Source organism: Cololabis saira, chromosome 11, assembly GCF_033807715.1.
Source record: "Cololabis saira isolate AMF1-May2022 chromosome 11, fColSai1.1, whole genome shotgun sequence".
Lineage (NCBI taxonomy): Eukaryota > Metazoa > Chordata > Actinopteri > Beloniformes > Belonidae > Cololabis > Cololabis saira.
This window is the reverse complement of record NC_084597.1, coordinates 27,175,976-27,195,462: the sequence shown is the minus strand read 5'-3', so window position 1 is coordinate 27,195,462 and position 19,487 is coordinate 27,175,976. Positions and strand designations below refer to the sequence as shown.

Sequence of the window (19,487 nt, the reverse complement as noted above, 5' to 3'; positions counted from 1 at the left end):
TGACGATCTCGTCGTCTCATATAATATAATATAATGTAATATCTCTGACACGGGAATCGACCATTTGACCGTTGATCGAGGGAATGAGCGTAATAAATTGTTAAAGTAATGAACGCCAGGTGGCACTATTTATCTGCAAAGTGGCTCTGAGCGTTGGGTAACTTTCTAAATCTGATTATGTGATTATTTGAGATCTTAAACTTAAAGTTAAGATATTTTAAAGTCGTTAATAAAATGCACTAAAGATAAGCTACAGCTAAAAACTAGGCTCACTGAAGATATGAGTAGAAAAGAGATAAATTATATTGACTGAATGCAACTTCCAAGAAAAGTGTCTTTAGGTCAAGTGTCTGTGGCATAATGTCACATCCTGTATATATATATATATATATATATATATATATATATATATATATATATATATATATATATATATATATATATATATATATAGAGAGAGAGAGAGAGAGAGAGAGAGAGAGAGAGAGAGAATGCTACATTAGAAATTGGTTTTCAATGGTTCCACTCTTCAGATCTTCAGATATTATCTGAATTATCTGTTTGCTGATTCTAAAGCTATATGGGGTTTTTATGTTTTACAACTAAGAAGTTAATAACTTTAAACCACATCATGATTCATGTCTACATGTGATCATGTGATGTCTACATGGCATGTGATTTACATTTTCCTTACAGTAAATAAATTACAGTAAGTAAATAAATTCACACTAACATTACTGTTACTACTTCAGAGAATAATATTTACAATACAGATGCAGAAATGTGTTTGTATTTTCTCCCACTACATTGCATACAAACTATGGTTAGATCCCTAAATGTTCTTTTATGTGGTATGTGACCTGTCAGCATTTAAAAAGTAGCTTTCCATTGTCATTTCAAGTAACATGAATTAGATTACTATGATTCTCTATTCAAGGTTGCATGAAGTCTTGCCGAAAAACAAACAACATTACATTTAAAGTCTTTGTGCTTGTTTCTTTTGATATTGTTCACTCTAAATGCCCTGTGGTTAAGGGAGTAAACAAGGAGTTTTGTTATATAAATGCTATGTTTGGCTGAAGTGGGAGTTGAAGAAGACACTAATTACATCTTTAGAGGTAAAGGATGGAAGTCTGAGAATTGACGTTATAAAACCCTAAAACTTGGCCTAACAGTTCTCATGCAATCACTGCTCCCACCCCTCTGAAATGCTGCATTCAAGAGCTGGAAGAATAATCGTAATTACATCTGTCCCTTTTACACTGATCCCATCTTGCCTGTCCCAACCTGTGGATGGGGAAATATTCCATGATCCTCTGAAAGAATCACGTAAAACAGGTAGATGGCAGGAAAGGGGCCGGATGCGTACAGCACTGTCTTTATACGTTTATATGGTCACATCTAAACATTTCCTTTCACACAAACAGTTGTCCTTCCGGTTGGATTTCACAAAACCCATTTTCCCGACACTTTTAATGAGCCAGACTGTTTTGGTTTGCTCATCAAGCATTTCCTTTATTCAGGATAACAGGCCTATGTCTCTGTTGATGTGCACAATAAAAGGACGGCGACCAAAGAAAACAACTTTTTGTTATGTAGTCAATGTTGTTATCATTTCTGGCTGAATGCACTTCAATGAGCAACAAGTCTTGTGTAATGCCCATAACATCATCAGCTGTTTTCCCATACTGTTTTTATGTGACATTATGTATGTATTAGTATATATTATTTTGGTTCATTTTTTTCCCTTCAAGATTATATTTTAAATAACAAAAACTTAATGTAAGCAAAAACCATGAAGCCATGTGTTCTTGTTTTTCTGTTGTATGCACCTCCCAAAATGACTACTAATTATGTGATTTATTTAGAATACATGTCCTAGAACTAGGCATTGGATTGTGTGGAAAAATGTAAAGGAAGTCTCTTAAAATCAGAGCAACATGTTGCAATAAGAAAAGGATAAGCTTCCTTGTTCCTACAGTTTACTAAGCACATTCTTTGTGACATGAAATAGGACTATAGATAAGAAAAAAATGTAAATCTTACAAATATCAAAAACAATTGTTCTAGTAGGGATGCTAGACTTTAAGCATTTAAATACATACATTTATATAACTTTAGTTATTGTACCCATGTTCTTTTTATAGATGAAAGGTTTTCTATATCAGCATTGTGCAATATTTTCCTGTCCTAATGTCATGAAACATGTTTTTTGTATTTTTTATAAGCATTGCACTCTTTAGGCTGAACCATTTTGGACAGTTTATCAGTAATAACGTTTTTTGATTCCTTTTCATTTCCATTAATAATATTTTCCTTTCTTGTACTAAAACCGGAAACTGGAAAATAATGTGCAATAACATTCTCTGCAACGTGCAATTATGTAAATAACATCTGCAAATATCCATCTGTTATTCTTTTTATATACTAGTATTTCTTATTACTATTTTTTATTCTCCTTCTTCTTATTATTATTATTGTATATACTGTTTATAGTGTTTTATTATTATTGTGTGATATTGATGCCTCTTGTGTTTTGCACTATCCCCTTTGCTGCTGCAATCTGGAAATTTCTCCTCTGTGGGACTATTAAAGGATTTCTTATTCTTATTCTTATTCTTAAAAGAAAGTCCCTTGATAAAGGCATAAATACTGTACATACGTACATACATATACATTATATATGTACATGGGTGCAGATCCTGGGGGGGACGGGGGGGACATGTCCCCCCCAATTTCTGAAAAACATGAATAGTCCCCCCCAATAAAAATACCCTAAATTATTCAAAATTGAGCAAATGTATTTTCAGACTTAAAGGTTGAATATGTAGAATATTTATTAAAAATATATTTCTAAAAAAATAATACATCCACGGTGCGTTTTGGGGTGTACAGAATGAAAGCAATGGGTCCTTTTTTTTTTTAGAACTGTTTACCACCATAACTGTGTTAAAACATGATCAGTTAGTTTAAACAACTTGTTTAGGGCTCCATATTTCATCCATATATCAATTGATCGTGCATAAAGTAGCCCCATAGGATAAAAGGAAGATGGTGAGAAGAATTTGAGATGAGTAGACACTACATGCCCAAAACCCTTAAAATTATGATTTACGAATATAACAGTTAAGTAAGCAGTGACACACACTGTAGGCTGTTTAGGACAAATAAACAAGAAAAGTAAGCACAATAAATGATTCCCTGTGCAGTATTTTTTGACGGGCCTTTACCAATTTATGGCATGGTATGAGTTGCATATTGGTAAAAAATTCTGACATCGGATCTGCACCCCTGTATGTACAGTATATACATATATTATAATAATTATACACACACACACATATATATATATATATATATATATATATATATATATATATATATATATATATATATATATATATATATATATATATATATATATATATATATATATATATATATATATATATATATATATAGTGGTGGAGTAAATTTACTTGAGCACTGTACTTAAGTACATATCCAGAGGATTTGTACTTTACTTGAGTGTTAGATTTCTTTGGTACTTATTACTCTTACTTGAATACATTTCCAAGACAAATATTTTTACTTTTACTCGAGTAAATTTCTAGGAAGGCTGAAAAGTACTCATTACTTGTCTGCTCTTTTTTCTTCTTCCCTAAAATCCTATTGGACACAAGCTGTTTTTGTCAAAGGAGGAGACCTATCACAGTGCACGCTCTCAGACAGACATTGGGAGACAAACAAGACAGACATTGGGAGACAGCCAAGACAGACATGGGGAGACAGTTTGTTATGCTCTATATTGCTATATTGTACTGGTACATGTCCTTCCTGTAAAGTGAAGTGACTTCAACATTGAGTTATTGAAAGCAGAGATGTAGTTTTTTGTAAAGCAGTGGTCTTTGAGGGGGATCCAGACTTAGTTGGATGGTGCAGGTTCATTTGGTTTCAGTTCATGATTGTGAATAAACTCTGCATCATCTGCTGTCCTCTTATGATCCCATTCATTTGATTTGTTTTTGGTGTTTCTGCAGGTTTTATATAACATTGTGGTTCTAAAAGCAGCACATCAGTGCAGCTGGTTTCAAAGAGTTAATTCTCAGAAACGAGTTAAAAGATCCTTAAATTAATTTAGAAAAAATATAGTAATTTACTGATGTGGAAAATAAGAAATTTACTCTTATTCTTACTCTTACTTTTACTTAAAGTACCTTTAAAAGCAAGTACTTCTACTCTTACTCGAGTAATATTTTGACTGAGCTACTTTTACTTGTAACGGAGTAAATTTTGACCAGTAGTATTTGTACTCTTACTCGAGTACTGGGGTCGAGTACTCTGTCCACCTCTGTATATATATATGTGTGTGTATGTACTGCGGGACACTGCCCCTCGAGGATCAGGATTGCCCACCTCTGCGAATAAACAGACCAGGCTGTTTTGCTTCACACGGGCGGTCACGTGACCGGGCGTGTCTGCCAGCTGGGCGAAGGGGGCGGGGCGTCCGGATGGGGCGGGGCGTCCGGATGGGGCGGGGCTTGGGGGCGGGGCTTCCGGAGGGGCGGGGCTTGGGGAGGGCGTGTCCAGTGATTAAAAGAAACTCCGTCGTTGCTCTAGCCGGTCCAGCACGCCGACGAGGAGCTTCCATTCATCACACACTTATGGAATTGAACCACGACTTTTTTTTTAAATTCTCAATCTGATTTTACTAAATAGTTCCTTTTCAGCCTCACACATTATTTTGAAGTTAGGACAGCTTTTTTTTTTTAAAGAGAATATTTCATAATCAATTTATTTTTTCATTATCCCGCGCGCGCGTTCCGTGTTGAGCTAATTAGCTTACGAGCTAACGGGCATCATTTTATATCAACAGACCGACTGCAGTGACGAGTGGTAAGTGTGATGTTTTAGTAAATATTGTGTCTTACAACAAGAACCCTCTTTTTTGAGTATATTCCCCTTTTTTTTGGCTGTAATTCCATCTAATATGTGAAGTCGCTGGTTCACTCACAATGGCTGGGACGGCTGTACGAGCTGCTGTATTTATGCCGCGTTCCATTTGTCCTCGGAAGTCGGAATTTCCCAGTTCCCAGTCGGAATTTTCAACTGGAACGCCCCTCGAAGTGGGATTTCCTATTTGGAAAGTGGAGAGTTACCATTCCAAGATGGCTGCCATTCCCAGTTCCCAGTTCCGATTTCCGAGGTAAATGGAACGCGGTATAACTCAGTCATTACCCACAAGAGGCCAGTTGTTAACCACTAAACTGAGTCATATGTTGAGGGTTAAGTAATCTGTTTCCCGGACTATGGAAAGGCCAGCTGGGAGCATGTTAAAGGACAGTCATAATAAGTAAATGCTAAGCCCCGTTAGCGAGTGCTGGCCATCTGTTTGGCACACACACCTGGTGGCTCATTAGAACTGGGTCGAGAGGTGTCCATCTGTACCAGGACCGAGGCAGGCTAAAAGGTGTAGCTTTTAACGTCAGCATGGCGTTTACAGAGACTCATTACAGATTTGACTTTTACGTTTTTAACGCGTTTCCTTTTAGTCGACGGCCGGGCGCTTAAAGCGTGATTTATGGTCCCGCGTTACACCGACGCAGAGCCCTCGCCGTAGGCTCTGCGTCGGTGTAACGCGGGACCATAAATCAGCCGTCAGACTTGGCTGGAGCTCGTCGTCAGGGCCAACCTATGAATGGACGACGGCACGTGTAATCATAGTGTAGCCGCCTCCGTCCAGGTGGGCTGATAAACCTGGGTGAGGATGTCCACAAAACACCCACAAGCAAGCGGGCGAAGGATATTACACCGAACCAGCTGCTTAGGTCAAAATAAAGGTCGTCAATGAACTTAGAATGTCTTTGTGTGCTACTTCCTAAAAATGGCTTCCCGTTTGGCAAAGGCAGTAACTAGAAGACCTCCGGCTCCTTCCGGCCTACGCATTTACTTCACATGTTCGTCACTGTTCAGATTTGAATAAATACAAATTCATCGTTGTCTTTTTTTTTTTGTTTTTTCATTCAAGATCTTTTTATTGAAATTTTCAAAAAGTAACAAAGGTGAAATGCTGAATGTTAATTACAAAGAATTTGAGTAGGCATGGGCATGTTGATCATAGCATACACCAGTGAACAAAATATAAAAAACAATTAAACAGTATGAAAAGAAATAGAACAATAACAAAAACAAACTACAGACCAAACTAATCCCTCCCCTGTCACTGCCAGAATACTAATCACAATATGAGGTCATTCTAACATCAAAAGCCTGCACCAGGAATACGAAAGAAATATGAAGTATAGTTCACAGGGTCTGGAATGCTTCTAGAAAAGGTCCCCACACTTTCTGGAACTTATTTGATTGCTGAAGCGAGTATCTAATTTTCTCCAGGACTAATATCTGGGTACATGGCGGTAGGGCTGGGCGATATTTTACCGTTCACATCGATATACCGTCCAAAAAATTCCCCACGGTAATAATTTGTCATCTCGTGGTAAAAATGATAGAAAGAAAGAATGAAATGAACCTGAAAGAAAGAAAGAAATGAGCCTGAAAGAAAGAAAGTAAGAAATGAGCCAGAAAGAAAGATAAATTCCCGTTAGTCATTACAGTTTTGCAGTACAGGTGTACTAATTTAATTGGTTTTTATTAATTTAATTTAATTGGTGTAGTTTAGGAGTATTTAGTATTCTTTTAGAGCAGTGTTTTGGGGGCTCCAAAGACTGAATGTGGTGATAGATTTATAGTTACAAAGGTGGAGTTGAATTGGTATTTTTTTTATCGTCATTTTTATCGTTATCGGGATAAATGCCAGAAATTATCGTGATACAGTTTTTAGTCCATACCGCCCATCCCTACATGGAGGATAACTTTGCTTTGGAAATATGAGCCCTGTGTACCACTTTAAACTGAATTAAGCAGTGACGTGCGCACAGGGAGGTTGTATTAACCAGTTTAAGGCCACGTTTACACGTAGCCGGGTATTTACAAAAACGGATATTTTCCCCTCTACGTTTTCAAAAAAATCCTCGTTTACACGGACCCGCATGAAAACGCTCTTAACGTCATGCAAGCCAATCAGAATCCTGGAAAAACATCAACAAATGACACGTGTGTAACTTCCAGTTAAGGCTGATTTATGGTTCCGCGTTACATTAACGCAGAGCCTACGGCGTAGGGTACGCGGCGACGTGCACGTACCTTGCGCGTCGCCGCGTACCCTACGCCGTCGATTTAACGCGGAACCATAATTCAGGCTTCATGCTGCTGGCTGACGCGCTCACAGGCTTGAATGAGCAGGAGGCTGGACGGGGGGGGGGGAGTTACTTTTAAGTGTGACTTTAGAATATTAAACAGGTAAAATACAAGAAAATATTGACGGTGGCCAAACTAATTGTAAACACAGGTCGCACACATGACGCTGGTGAGTTTCTGGTGCATAATGTGACGTTCTGAAGCTTAAATCTCCGTTTTCCTCCGTTTTCCTCCGTTTAGACGCAAACGGGAAAACGGAGTTTTTGAAAATCTCCACTTTGGCCGGAGTTTTCAGGAATGATCGTTTTTGGTGACTTTGACCGCCGTTTCCGTGTAAACGAACGGCCAAAACGCATGAAAACGCCTCCGTTTTTGTAAATACCCGGCTACGTGTAAACGGGGCCTAAGTATGGACTCCCAGGTATCCTCCGAAAAGGGAAGCCCCAAGTCCTTCTCCCATGCTGCTTTGAGTTTATCTGTAGGGGCACTCCTAAGATCCAACAACATGCCATAGAAGGATGAAATGAGCCCCTCATCGTTGTCTTTTTGATGCTAGCTTTTTATGGAGTCAAACAGTGTATTTTAAAGCTAACATTTTCTCAATTTCTCTCTCTCTTTCCAGAATGCACTTCTGCTCTTTTGCAGTCACAGTTCCTCACGATGGCTGGTTGCTCACTCTGCTTGATATCTAAACACCAAGAAAAAGCCAACAGTGGTAGTGTAATAACAGGATAGCAATAACTCTTTACTACTAGTTTACACTTATTCTGGTCAGTACCAGATAAAACCTTGTAAAATTTTGCACTGCTGATTTTCAGAAATCCTGTTAAATAAGGTTGGCCTAAAGTAAAGCTAGACAGATACTTTATTAATCAAATTTATTAGCTATTTATTTTTTTATCTGATACCTCTTAGTTTTTATTAGCTATTGTATAAAAGTAGCATATCATAAGTATCAATTTTGACAGGCTTTACTTTAAGAGTGAGAAGGAATTGATATAGTCTACAATCATGGTTTCAACAACTGTAGCTACAATAATTATGGCCAGTACAATAGGAGTGGTGACCTATACTCCTCTGACGGAGTACATGTGGTTGCTAATCGTTGGCTTCGTCATTGCCTTCATACTAGCCTTTTCTGTGGGTGCCAATGATGTTGCCAACTCATTTGGCACAGCTGTTGGTTCAGGAGTTGTGACCCTGCGACAGGCATGCATTCTGGCCACAGTGTTTGAGACTCTGGGCTCTGTACTCCTTGGGGCCAAAGTGAGTGAAACCATCCGCAAAGGCATCATCGACGTGGGCATGTATAATGGCTCCGAGCATGTGTTGATGGCCGGATCCGTCAGTGCTATGTTTGGTAAGTATTTTGCATTTTATCCCACATGTAGTTTTATATGCAGTGGTTGAACTACAGAAAGACAAATTGCAATGACCGCCTTGTTACTGTTACTAAAACTAGAAAATCTCAAACCAGCACCATGGAATGAGGACACAACTAATTTAGAAAATGTAGGGGGAGGTACCGGTAATGTGAAAACACGTGGCCTGTTTTGCTATGACATAGAAAGGGAGACTATTCAACTGCCAATTGCCCGTTAATGTGTGCTCAATGATGATGATTTTTGTTTTCTCTTTTTAAAATGTATGGAGGGAAACTTAATTGATATTTACTGTTTTCCTGGATTTGTTCCTCATCACTAGGATCTGCTGTGTGGCAGCTGGCTGCTTCTTTCCTTAAGCTCCCGATCTCTGGAACACACTGCATTGTTGGTGCTACTATTGGCTTCTCACTGGTTGCCAAAGGTCAGCAGGGAGTCAGGTGGCTTGAACTCCTACGTATCGGTAAGGAAGACAGTTTAATGCCCTGACCTAAATATCTTTTCCACCGTGTATTACTTGCAAAGCATTAATGTAATGGCAGCCTGTGACATATACTGTATTGTTTGAATAGTTTGTGCCTGGTTTTATTTTTTATCTGTGATGTGGACTTGCAATGTGACCTAATTTCATAATTGTCATACATATGTTAGATGTGACTGCCTTTCAGAATTTCAAATAATTTGAATGTTTAGTAATGAATAACATGTTATATTTAACACTTAGTTTATTACTGTTAAATATAGAACAATCTCGAATTTGAATTAGTCTGTTTCAGTGATGTTATGGCCAGTGAATGTTTTTTTTGTTGCAATGTATAGCTACATAGTTCAAAATGGTAAAACTAAATAAGTTTGAACATAAAAAAAAAATCAAACATTAGGGTAATTAGAACATTTCTTAAATTGGATGTCTTTATCACATTTTCACTACATGTAATTCATCATTTTCATTTTTAGTTGGGTCCTGGTTCCTGAGCCCCCTTTTGTCTGGATTAATGTCGGGGGTTGTTTTTTACTTTGTCCGAGTGTTCATCTTATCCAAGGTAAGTTTGCCGTTATCATATGTGTGTATATATTAGTTATTGTTTTGGTTAATTTACTCTTTTTTTTTTTTTGAGGACGCAAACATTTTTCTTTAAGACTTTAAACACTGCTTTCACATAGCCAAACACGTTTTGTTTGCGTCAGAGAAAAACGTCACTTCCTTGCTTGCTGTATAGCATTTTTCTGCCCTATTCCCTAATTAAAATTATCATTGTGACTTTATTGTGGCACCAACAAACCTGGCAGGAAAATGCCCTGCTCAATACAAACATTGAACTTAGCACTTCTTGAATGTAGCTATTTCTTTCCTGCAGAAAGACCCTGTACCTAATGGTTTGAAGGCCCTCCCTGTCTTCTATGCCATCACTATGGGGATCAACATTTTCTCCATTACGTTCACTGGAGCTCCGAGTGAGTATCATTGTCTCAATTTGCTCTGCATGCCTGCCCACAGCCACCGCTTAGAATAAACTGCTCCCTCAGACAGCCGGATGCCCACACATATCCCAGACTGAGCTAGACTGTTTACCATTTTCACAGAAGCCCTGTGTATTTTAACATGTTTTTTTGAGCTTGTGGGGCTCTTGCTTGTTGTTTTTTGTGGGTCATGTCTGGAAGGAAGTTTTAGACTCGAGCACGACAAGAGAATGGAAATAAGAATTCACTTAACTCTTGACGTCAGTGTCCTTCAAGCTTGGCAGAAGGAAAAAGAGAAGTAAAGAGACTGTTGAAATGGTCATAATTGTCTGCTTCTAGGAGTTGAATTGCTTTCCATGATTTGTGTGGTAATGCTCTTGATAATTGTTCGTTTTTCATCGTCCAGAACTTTTATTAAATGAGCCATCCTTGCTCCTTTTTGTTTTCTTCTCTCTACAGGGCCTTTCAGTTCAAGCTGGCCTGGGCCATTAAATGGCGGCTACAGGCCAGAATTTGACCCGATTTGGTGCACTGATGTGTGCATGCACATCAGCACGCTCACAGAGAGGATGTCACTTGCAGTTCCAGCATAGCCCATGCTTAGTCAGGCACATTCAATACAGTTGTTCAATCCCTCACAAAGGAACATGAGGACCTGTATTTGGGTACCTCGCTTGAAAAGGTGTGAGATTACATTAAGACATCTCAACAAACTATAATTTGTATCGCATAATGTGATGATCACTGGTTGTGGTTAGTTTCACATACTACACTATACTACTGTCATTTAGCAGACGCTTTTATCCAAAGCCACTTACATCTGAGAGAACACAAGCACAAAAATCACATAGGAGGGTCCAGCTGGATAAGTGCTGTTCAGACTACTGAGAGTCCAGTTGGACACAGGTGTTGTCACGCCAGTGCTAGAATACCTTTCTTTTTTTTCTTTTTTTTTTAAATAAGAAAGCTACGTCTAAGAAGACACCATCTTGACGTAAGTGCATGCATCTTACTAGATGCCGAAGTGCTCCTTAATAAAGAAGTGCTCCTTAAAGAGCACATTGAGCATCCACATATTTTGTAGAATTTAGACTATAAATTATTACAACATAGACTAATTCTCAATTTCTGCAAAATCAGTTGTATTTAATGAGAGCATTTATTTCAATATTTTAATAATTAACATAGTGTATTAAAAAGTGTCAATATTTAAATTACATTCAGCTACCCTAAAGTCATTTGTTGGTTTTTGGATGCTGTTACTCTGGCACACAGGACTACAACACCTCATTATTGCTGATATATGCACTCCAATGCAGCAGCAGGAATATCCGCAATGAACAAAGTACAGTGTGTCCTGCATGCTCCAAAGTTGTATGAAAGAATAGTGGTGCGGCAAGGGGGCAGGGATCCAACTTTACATTACATCAAGACTCATGGCATATTAAAAAAAAAAAAAAAAAAAATCTGAACTCCTAAAAATGCTGCAAATATTAGTAAGTGTCCTTACATTTGGTAAAATTGCTCTAAACTATTTTGGCTTTCAGAGCAATGTCAAGAACCTGTTGTGACTTTTTGGTGCCTGTGTGTTTCAGGGTCCATAGTGTCACAGTGATAGTTCACTTTGACCCTTTCACTCCAGTCTCGATTGCCAAACTGCAGTGTATTTTAGCTAGATGCAAATTTTCCTTCGGCAACCTTCAGAAGGGAAAGGAAGGGAGGGGAAAAACACAGTTTTCTAGGGATGACTAACACACAGATGCATCTGTAATCTGAAATATAGACCTGAATCAAAATCTCATCTTTGTAGGGTGTTATTGAATACTGCAGTGTCAAGGATATTCACTGTAGTGGTGCTTGGATATAATCTCTTTAGTTGTGACACTTAATGCAGCTGTCTTAATCCTAAGAGCTGTGGTCTGTACTGGATATAGTTCGTGTAAACGGGGAGAGATATTCACATTCGTCAGCTGTGTCATAAACTATGACTTTAGCTGTCATTGTAATAAAGGTTGGTGGTGAGCTGCATATGCGGTACAAGGGGAACGAGTTGAGGGAAGGGAAGAAAAAAAACATGTCATTGTCCAATGTAGGCCAATGGATACTTAGGTTTCAGGGAGGGGTTAGGAACATGGCTGTGGTTAAATTTCATTTCCTGTGTAGTCACATTCATGCCCACGGTCTGGCTGTGGGATAAGCCTGTCCCAGTGTGCAGGGTTTTTTGTTTTTTGTTTTCTTGTAATGTAGGATTAATGATTACAATATTAATTTAAGGCCAATACTTTTGTCCCCTTCAAAATTCTTTATTCCCATAACATTATGCATGAAGGGATTGTGCTCCCATTGCACATCTAAACAAACATCACTTTAGTGCTCTGCAGTCTTGCCGCAGTGTGACTCTGGAGAGTCCTCTGTGGACTCTGCCCTCAAATGAACACTGCAACAGAGGCACTCATCAATTATCCTTGGCCCTCATTTCCTTCTGTCTATCTGAAACTGCCCAACGGTTTGAGATAAAAGGTTTAAAGCTTCTTTTGTGTTTTGATGATTATTTTTTATTATGCACAGCCACGGTCGCCTTAGAGGTGGTGTTGGACTTTTAAGTCCTCTTGCTTTTTTCTTCCCAAAACACTTCCAACATGCCTTGTTTGTATAAAAAAGAACTGCTTATGAAGAGAAATCCATGTAATGCGTGACATTGCCTCTGCTGCGTCAGTCTTGGGGCAGTTTTAGCAAGATGGTGCATTTTATTGTTACAAGTTGTCATACTTTTCCCTATGTCCTTTATCTTTTTTTTTTTAATTTAAATATATTTAAAGGAACTGATTTGGCTGTTTTCTATTAGTTTTGCGGTGGGGTTTGTGCTGGAATTTGTTCGGTTTCACCTGTTAGGTGTTTTATGTAATCGTTCCAATTCAAGTGGGGGCATGCTTTCATATACAACCATGTGCCATGCTTGTAACTTGCATATTGATCCTGAAATGTAAATCTATATTGATAATATATGATAATCTAATTGGGGAAAATGTCATAGTGATGATATAACACAAAGTAATCACCCGTTGCTTTGAATGCTTGCTTTGAATTGTGGGACAAGCATCTTTCTTTTTTCATGACAGACTCATTGTCATGGTTTTATAGTTTTACAAATATTGAAATGCTTAGATGTGTTTTGGGAATAGTATTTTAGAAGCATTATAATCCTGCAGTGAAGGTAGCACCCGCTGCCTTGTCTTTTAAAATTGCCTTTCTCTGTTTGCCTTTTGTGTTTCTTTGCTTGGCATCTGGTGATCCCTCAGTGCTGGGATTTGACATGATTCCTTGGTGGGGTATCCTGCTCATCTCACTGGCCTGCGCCATGCTGACGGCTATTATAGTGTGGTTTATCGTCTGCCCTCGCCTTAAGAAGAAGATTGAAAGTGAGTGTCATGTTTTTAAGTTATTTTCATGTCAATGCGTGTGTGCCTATATTTGCTCGGGGTTTCTGCCATTTACAGTTTTTTGTTTTGCTCCGTGTGTGTGTGTGTACGATTATTTTATTTATATATATATATATAATCGTCTTAAATTTGTCTTTTTATTCTGCACTCTAAGGGTTTGTACTGCCAATTTCGTTGTACTGGTACAATGTCAAGAAAGATAATTCTAATTATTTTCTTCACAAGACATGCTTTTTAAGTATTTCCCCGGGTTCTTCTGACTTCTGGAAAAAGCTGTATTAGTTGAGCCACTGAAATTAGATCTTAATTCACATTGTATCCTCAACCTATTCACAGGTCAAGTTCATTCATTCAAATGTGTTGTCCCCCCCCAACTTTATGAAAATCACCTTAGACCTTAGAGATACCAGTTCTCTATAATCCAGGATTAGTTTTATTTATTTATTCCTTCACCAGATGTGATTTTTGGGTATTAGAGCAGCGTCACTGATTGTAGCATTTTAGAATTTTTTTTTTTTTTTTTTTTTTTTTTTTACAAAAAGCGGTGCTTATGGATTCAGTGGATTGCTTTGCGTTAGTTGTTTTGGACACTAGGACATGTTAAATGTTACGTCTAACTCTTTACTTGACACAAACTTCAATATGAAAACCTTTAAAAAGCAAGTTGAAACTGATTTAAAGTCTCTGTAACAGTTTAATCTCTTCTTCATTGTTAGATAATTACAATATTTGACAGTTATATTTTGTGGTGCTGAAGGTACAGGTAATTTATTTTCTAATAGACACATAATGTTTATTTGACACCAGATGACCTAAGCTTGATGAGCTTCCGCTTGCTGCACAAGTCAATTAAGTCAGTGATCCTCTAACTGGTCTTTAGCCCTTGGACTAAAATAAACCTGGTTTGACTTGAGGTGCGTGTGTTGCTTCTACATTAACCCTGACCGTTTTGTATGATATAACAAGATTACATGTTTGAATTTGTACTATAGCTTGTGCAGTGCACCTTGTGATATATTTGTGATGCTGTGAACACTGAGGGTTTTTGAACTTGGGTCATATTTATAGAACAATGGTCTGTTGATTCTGCTGTAACACATTTCTTACATTTTACAGATTTAAGTAGCAGGGAAGCGCACTTGAGACTAACTGGAGTAACATTTCACTCTTCTCATATCAGGAGATTTAAAGTCTACCAGCCCCTCCGAGAGCCCCCTGATGGAAAAACGAGAGCTCAAAGAGGCCCACTGTCCTATCCTAAAACAGACTGCAAAGGATGCCTCTTTACCTCCTGCACCAGCCGACAGTCAGAACTCTTCTGCTCAACCTCAGCCTGCACCTGAGGAGCGCAGGGTGGCATTTGACATTGGCGATTCTGACGATGTTGAAAATAAAGAGCGCAAGGTGGCTTTTAACATTGGAGATTCAGATGAAACAGACTTCAGCATTGGAAATGAAAGTAAGTAGTACATAAAAGGTTTTCATGGGTTACATTTAATGCAGCCCCTTTTTTTGGCAAATTCCTGCTTAGAATAGGAGGCTTTATATGGAAACGAGGCACACGTTTTTGCCTGGCCCTTCAAGATTTTGTTTTGAGGCATCAATGAGACATTCATTTTGATATTGTCATATATGAGATACTGAGTTGAAGTAAATAAAAGTAAAGTATTTTCTGGACTATAAGCCGCACATGCATATAAGCCGCATCCGCTCTATTTTTTTTTTTTTTTAATAATAAAAAAAAAGATATACAAGCTGCAGATATTTGTTAGATTAGATATTTACTACATGTACAGAAGGATTCTGAACTGTAAAGGATGTACATGTTTGTACCTAAATAGATCTTTCCTAACAGTGTCTTTTAACACGGCAGCAACTTTGTTGATTAAAACGGGACAGAACCAAGAGAAAATAACCAGTATTTATTTATCCGTTTGAAATCTGCTTCTACTTCTATCTGAAGAAGAAGTAGCGTATTCTTCTTTGCATTTATTTTGTCTTAGTTTTGATTCTAATTCCGGTTAGAGCGCCCCGAGCGGTGGAGGAAAAATCCACGGAATAGAACCTTTTGTATAAGCTGCTGGTTGAAAACCTATGAAAAAAGTAGCGGCTTATAGTCCAGAAAATACGGTATTTATCTGAGGAAAGACAGTCATGAAATAACAGTGAGTTAAGCATTTCTTTTTTTTTTTTTATTTGCAGCCCCCAAACAGTCTCAATCAACCAATCAAGCTGGGCTTGATGACAACCAGGGCCTTCAGCTCAGCAATGGCTCTACAAATGCTGCCAATCAAGTCCATTTCAACAACCAGATTCAGTTCAATAACAGGACGACACAGATCCCCAGTAACGGTTATAGCCAGTACCACACAGTCCACAAAGACTCAGGCCTCTACAAGGACCTGCTACACAAGCTTCACCTGGCTAAGGTTGGCGACTGCATGGGCGAGGGGAGTGACCGACCCATACGGCGCAATAACAGCTATACGTCCTACACAATGGCCATCATTGGCATGCACAGTGACTTCAAGCATAAAGATGGGGACATCCGTGCTGGTGAAGATGGCGATAAGGGCCCAGGGTCAGGTGGTCACGAAAGAAAGCGTGTGCGAATGGACAGTTACACAAGCTACTGCAATGCTTTGGCAGAAAACACAACTCCTGAAAGTATAGGAGAAGGTGATGTGACACTAGAAATTGCAAAGGAAGATGCTGGTAGCAGCCAAAGCTCCCTTGATGATGATAAGCTTGAGGAAGACAAGCCAGAAGTCTCAACCCTGTTTCAGTTCCTCCAAATTCTCACTGCTTGCTTTGGATCCTTTGCCCATGGAGGAAATGACGTGAGGTAAGCAGTCTCCTTAAAGAAAGACCGTATTGTTACTAGTCAGCTTGATAAGATACATGTGCTTGTGTGTCAGGTTGCTGGTTAAATTTTTACTTGTCACGCATTTGCTGAAATAATCTTACTCTTTGATCTGCAGTAATGCCATTGGACCGTTAGTAGCTCTGTGGTTGGTTTACCAAACGAGCAGTGTGACCACAAACATGGCCACACCTATTTGGCTTCTGCTGTATGGCGGTGTTGGCATATGTGCTGGGCTCTGGGTATGGGGTCGCCGGGTGATCCAGACTATGGGAAGGGACCTCACGCCCATTACCCCCTCAAGGTAGGCGCACTCTCTCCAGAAATGACAGTCTTTGTTTCTTCAGCATAAAAATCATTCCCTCTTCAGACATTACCACACTTGGAATTAGGGCTGTTCGATTAATCGATTTTAAATCGTAATCGCGATTATGTAATTAGAACGATGTTAAAACGTGAAAATCGTAAAATCGATTTTTCACTTTTCACATGTAAAGACCCAGTTTAGTTTAATTAGAAAATGTCTTGTTTTATTTAATTGGAAATATAACTTACTGTATGTTTGCAAGTGCTGATTTGCTGATTTTTATTTTTTCAGAGATAAAACTTTATATTTTATTATATTTTTTAAAAACTTTTTTTCAACTTATTTTACAGAGTTTTGCACTTTATTCATTCATTTTTGGTTTAATAAGAGCAAAGTTTGCACTTAAAGCCCAATGGGGCAAATGTTCAATAAAAAAACAGCATATTTGAAATCATTTCTTTGCCTTTTGTCAATTCACAAAATAATCGTAATCGGATTTTGAGAGAAAAAAATCGAGATTTTATTTTTGGGCAAAATCGAACAGCCCTATTTGGAATTTGGAGTGGATACATCCATGAGTTTATTTATTTTTTCTACTTTTTTTTTTTTTCTCTCTCCCCTCTCCCTGCAGTGGTTTTAGCATTGAGCTGGCCTCCGCCTTGACTGTCGTGGTTGCTTCTAACATTGGTCTGCCGGTCTCCACAACCCACTGCAAGGTAAGCTGCTCTCAAACACTGTGGTCTGGGAACTTGACTGAGACACAGGAAGACATTATTTAATATGTGGGAGTCTATAGTAAACAGTCTGTAAGAGAGTTTAAGTGTGGACCAGGTTTTTCTTGGAACAAGATTTCACACATTTTCAGAAAATGGAAGACTTTTCTAACAATTACTGTGTATTCAGGTCGGCTCTGTGGTGGCTGTTGGATGGTTGCGTTCAAGGAAGGCAGTTGACTGGCGTCTGTTTAGAAATATCTTCATGGCATGGTTTGTTACGGTGCCCATCTCTGGCCTGATCAGTGCTGCCATCATGGCCATCTTCATCTATGGCATCTTTACAACATGAAGCGGAACTCCAAACATTGGAAGAGAGAGAAACCGCTCCAGTACACGCCAGAAGAAAAGGAAAAGTTGGATGGCCAAAATATTTCTTACCTCAAGTCAATAGATTTAGATGAATTGAAGAGGGTGAAATATATAGACATGTTTGAAAGTACTTGTGACATGTGCCTGTGGTTCTTGGCTGCATCATATTCAACCTATATTTTTGCTGTTCATTCGTTTTGGAGCACATGTAATCCACTGGGGGAAACTTGCATTTCTTTGTTCAGACTTGCTTTTTCATTTCATTCATAACTGATACGAATGTCAAAATTCAAGCTGATTCTCTTCTTGTCTTTCTTTTCTTTTTTTTTGCAATTTATGTATATACAACACTGTTTTGATATTTGTTTTACACTCTGGAGAAACACAAAAATGCAGTATTAGCCTTTGGATGTATATACATTTTCATCCATAACAAGTTGAAAACAATTTAGGTGCAAAAGCTGCATTTGTAGGTTTAAAAACAAGGTTGTAGGTGTCTTCAAATTTCCATGCATTTGTTAATGTTTTTTTTTTTTCTTTTTTTTTTTTTAATGTTGAATAACTGATTTTTGTTCTCCGAGGCTCCGTTCTGCTCTGAACACGACAGGCTGAGTAACGAGCGGCCCCTCTTGAGTCTGAACATCCAGGATGGTGTCTGTGTACCCAAACTCCTGCAGGTACTGCCTCAGTAGCTGCCGTCCTTGTTTCCACGTGAGCTGACTGTTGGCAGGAACAGCAGAGACCTCTGACTCTTTTGTGTCTGATTCAAAGCTTGGCGTCTTCATCTCTCCTTGATTTAACTCTGTTCCATTTAAAAACAATTTTAAACCCTAACCCCTTCCTCTCCCCCTGCAGCTCAGCCTGGATAATAAACTGTATTGTAAGCATTAAATGGTAAACATATGACTGCAAGAAATGACACACTGCAACCAGTTCTTAATCTCCAGAGGCTTTACTAATGCAAAAAAACAATTGCTGCCTGAATTTGGTCACTTTGTTTTTTTTTTTTTGTGTTTGTAAGATATAACAGAATGTCACGCAGCACAGAGATGTGCTTTCCAAAAGGACCTGTCAAAACTTGATTGCATCATTCTTGATGGTTAAATACTTTGGGCCTGCTTTAGTCTTGTTTCTCTAGTTCACCATGTAATACCTACTTCCAGTGTGGTTTTGAGACATTTGCACCTTTTGTTGACAGTTTGGTTGTGGTAACGTTCCCCTGTTATTCTGAAGTATCCAAATGAAAACAAGAACTTGAAAACAGTTGATTTGGTGTTGAATTGATCTGTTAAACAGTATAATGGCATTGCGACCAGTGAGTGATCATTCGACCGCAGTACTAAAAGCATTTCAAAATATAGATGCAGTAGTTGCCTTAATTTTATTTTATTTCTTTAGGTACCAAAGATTTTTTTTTCTTTTTAATGCACATCATCTCTACATCTGTGGATGAAAAATATAAATAAAAATGGAAAAACTGATCCAGTGTGTTACTCATTTGAAATGTCACACAAGAAGCAGTCAAAATTCTTCACAAAAAATTCACAGCAAAATCTTGAAATGTGGTTTTATGATAAAAGGAAGGTGAGATTTTACAAGTAATCAGATTATTTTCCAGAAGATACAAAGTACAATATAGTAGCACATGACAACAATCAGGTTTTACAGACTGGAGGGACTGTTTTACCGATG

At 38.3% G+C, this 19,487-nt stretch overlaps 1 protein-coding gene across 1 annotated transcript; it reads left to right on the top strand.

Moving 5' to 3' along the window:
- The first annotated feature begins 4,614 nt into the window (after positions 1–4,614).
- On the top strand, positions 4,615–19,276 carry slc20a1b (solute carrier family 20 member 1b). Its single transcript, XM_061734256.1, has 11 exons — positions 4,615–4,896; positions 7,880–8,617; positions 8,962–9,102; positions 9,597–9,682; positions 9,998–10,094; positions 13,400–13,519; positions 14,721–14,999; positions 15,743–16,385; positions 16,522–16,707; positions 17,342–17,426; positions 17,614–19,276. Exons 2-11 carry the CDS (start codon positions 8,269–8,271, stop codon positions 17,773–17,775), a joined length of 2,148 nt encoding a protein of 715 aa, XP_061590240.1. The 5' UTR covers positions 4,615–4,896; positions 7,880–8,268; the 3' UTR covers positions 17,776–19,276.
- The last annotated feature ends 211 nt before the right edge of the window (positions 19,277–19,487 follow it).

What these genes read in the sequence shown, in the direction of transcription:
- slc20a1b (XM_061734256.1), top strand. Translation starts at nt 8,269, where the DNA reads ATGGTTTCAACAACTGTAGCTACAATAATTATGGCCAGTACAATAGGA. An exon ending in ACGCCCATTACCCCCTCAAG is followed by an intron (nt 16,708 to 17,341) that starts GTAGGCGCACTC and finishes CTCTCCCTGCAG; the next exon opens with TGGTTTTAGCATTGAGCTGG. An exon ending in TCTCCACAACCCACTGCAAG is followed by an intron (nt 17,427 to 17,613) that starts GTAAGCTGCTCT and finishes CTGTGTATTCAG; the next exon opens with GTCGGCTCTGTGGTGGCTGT.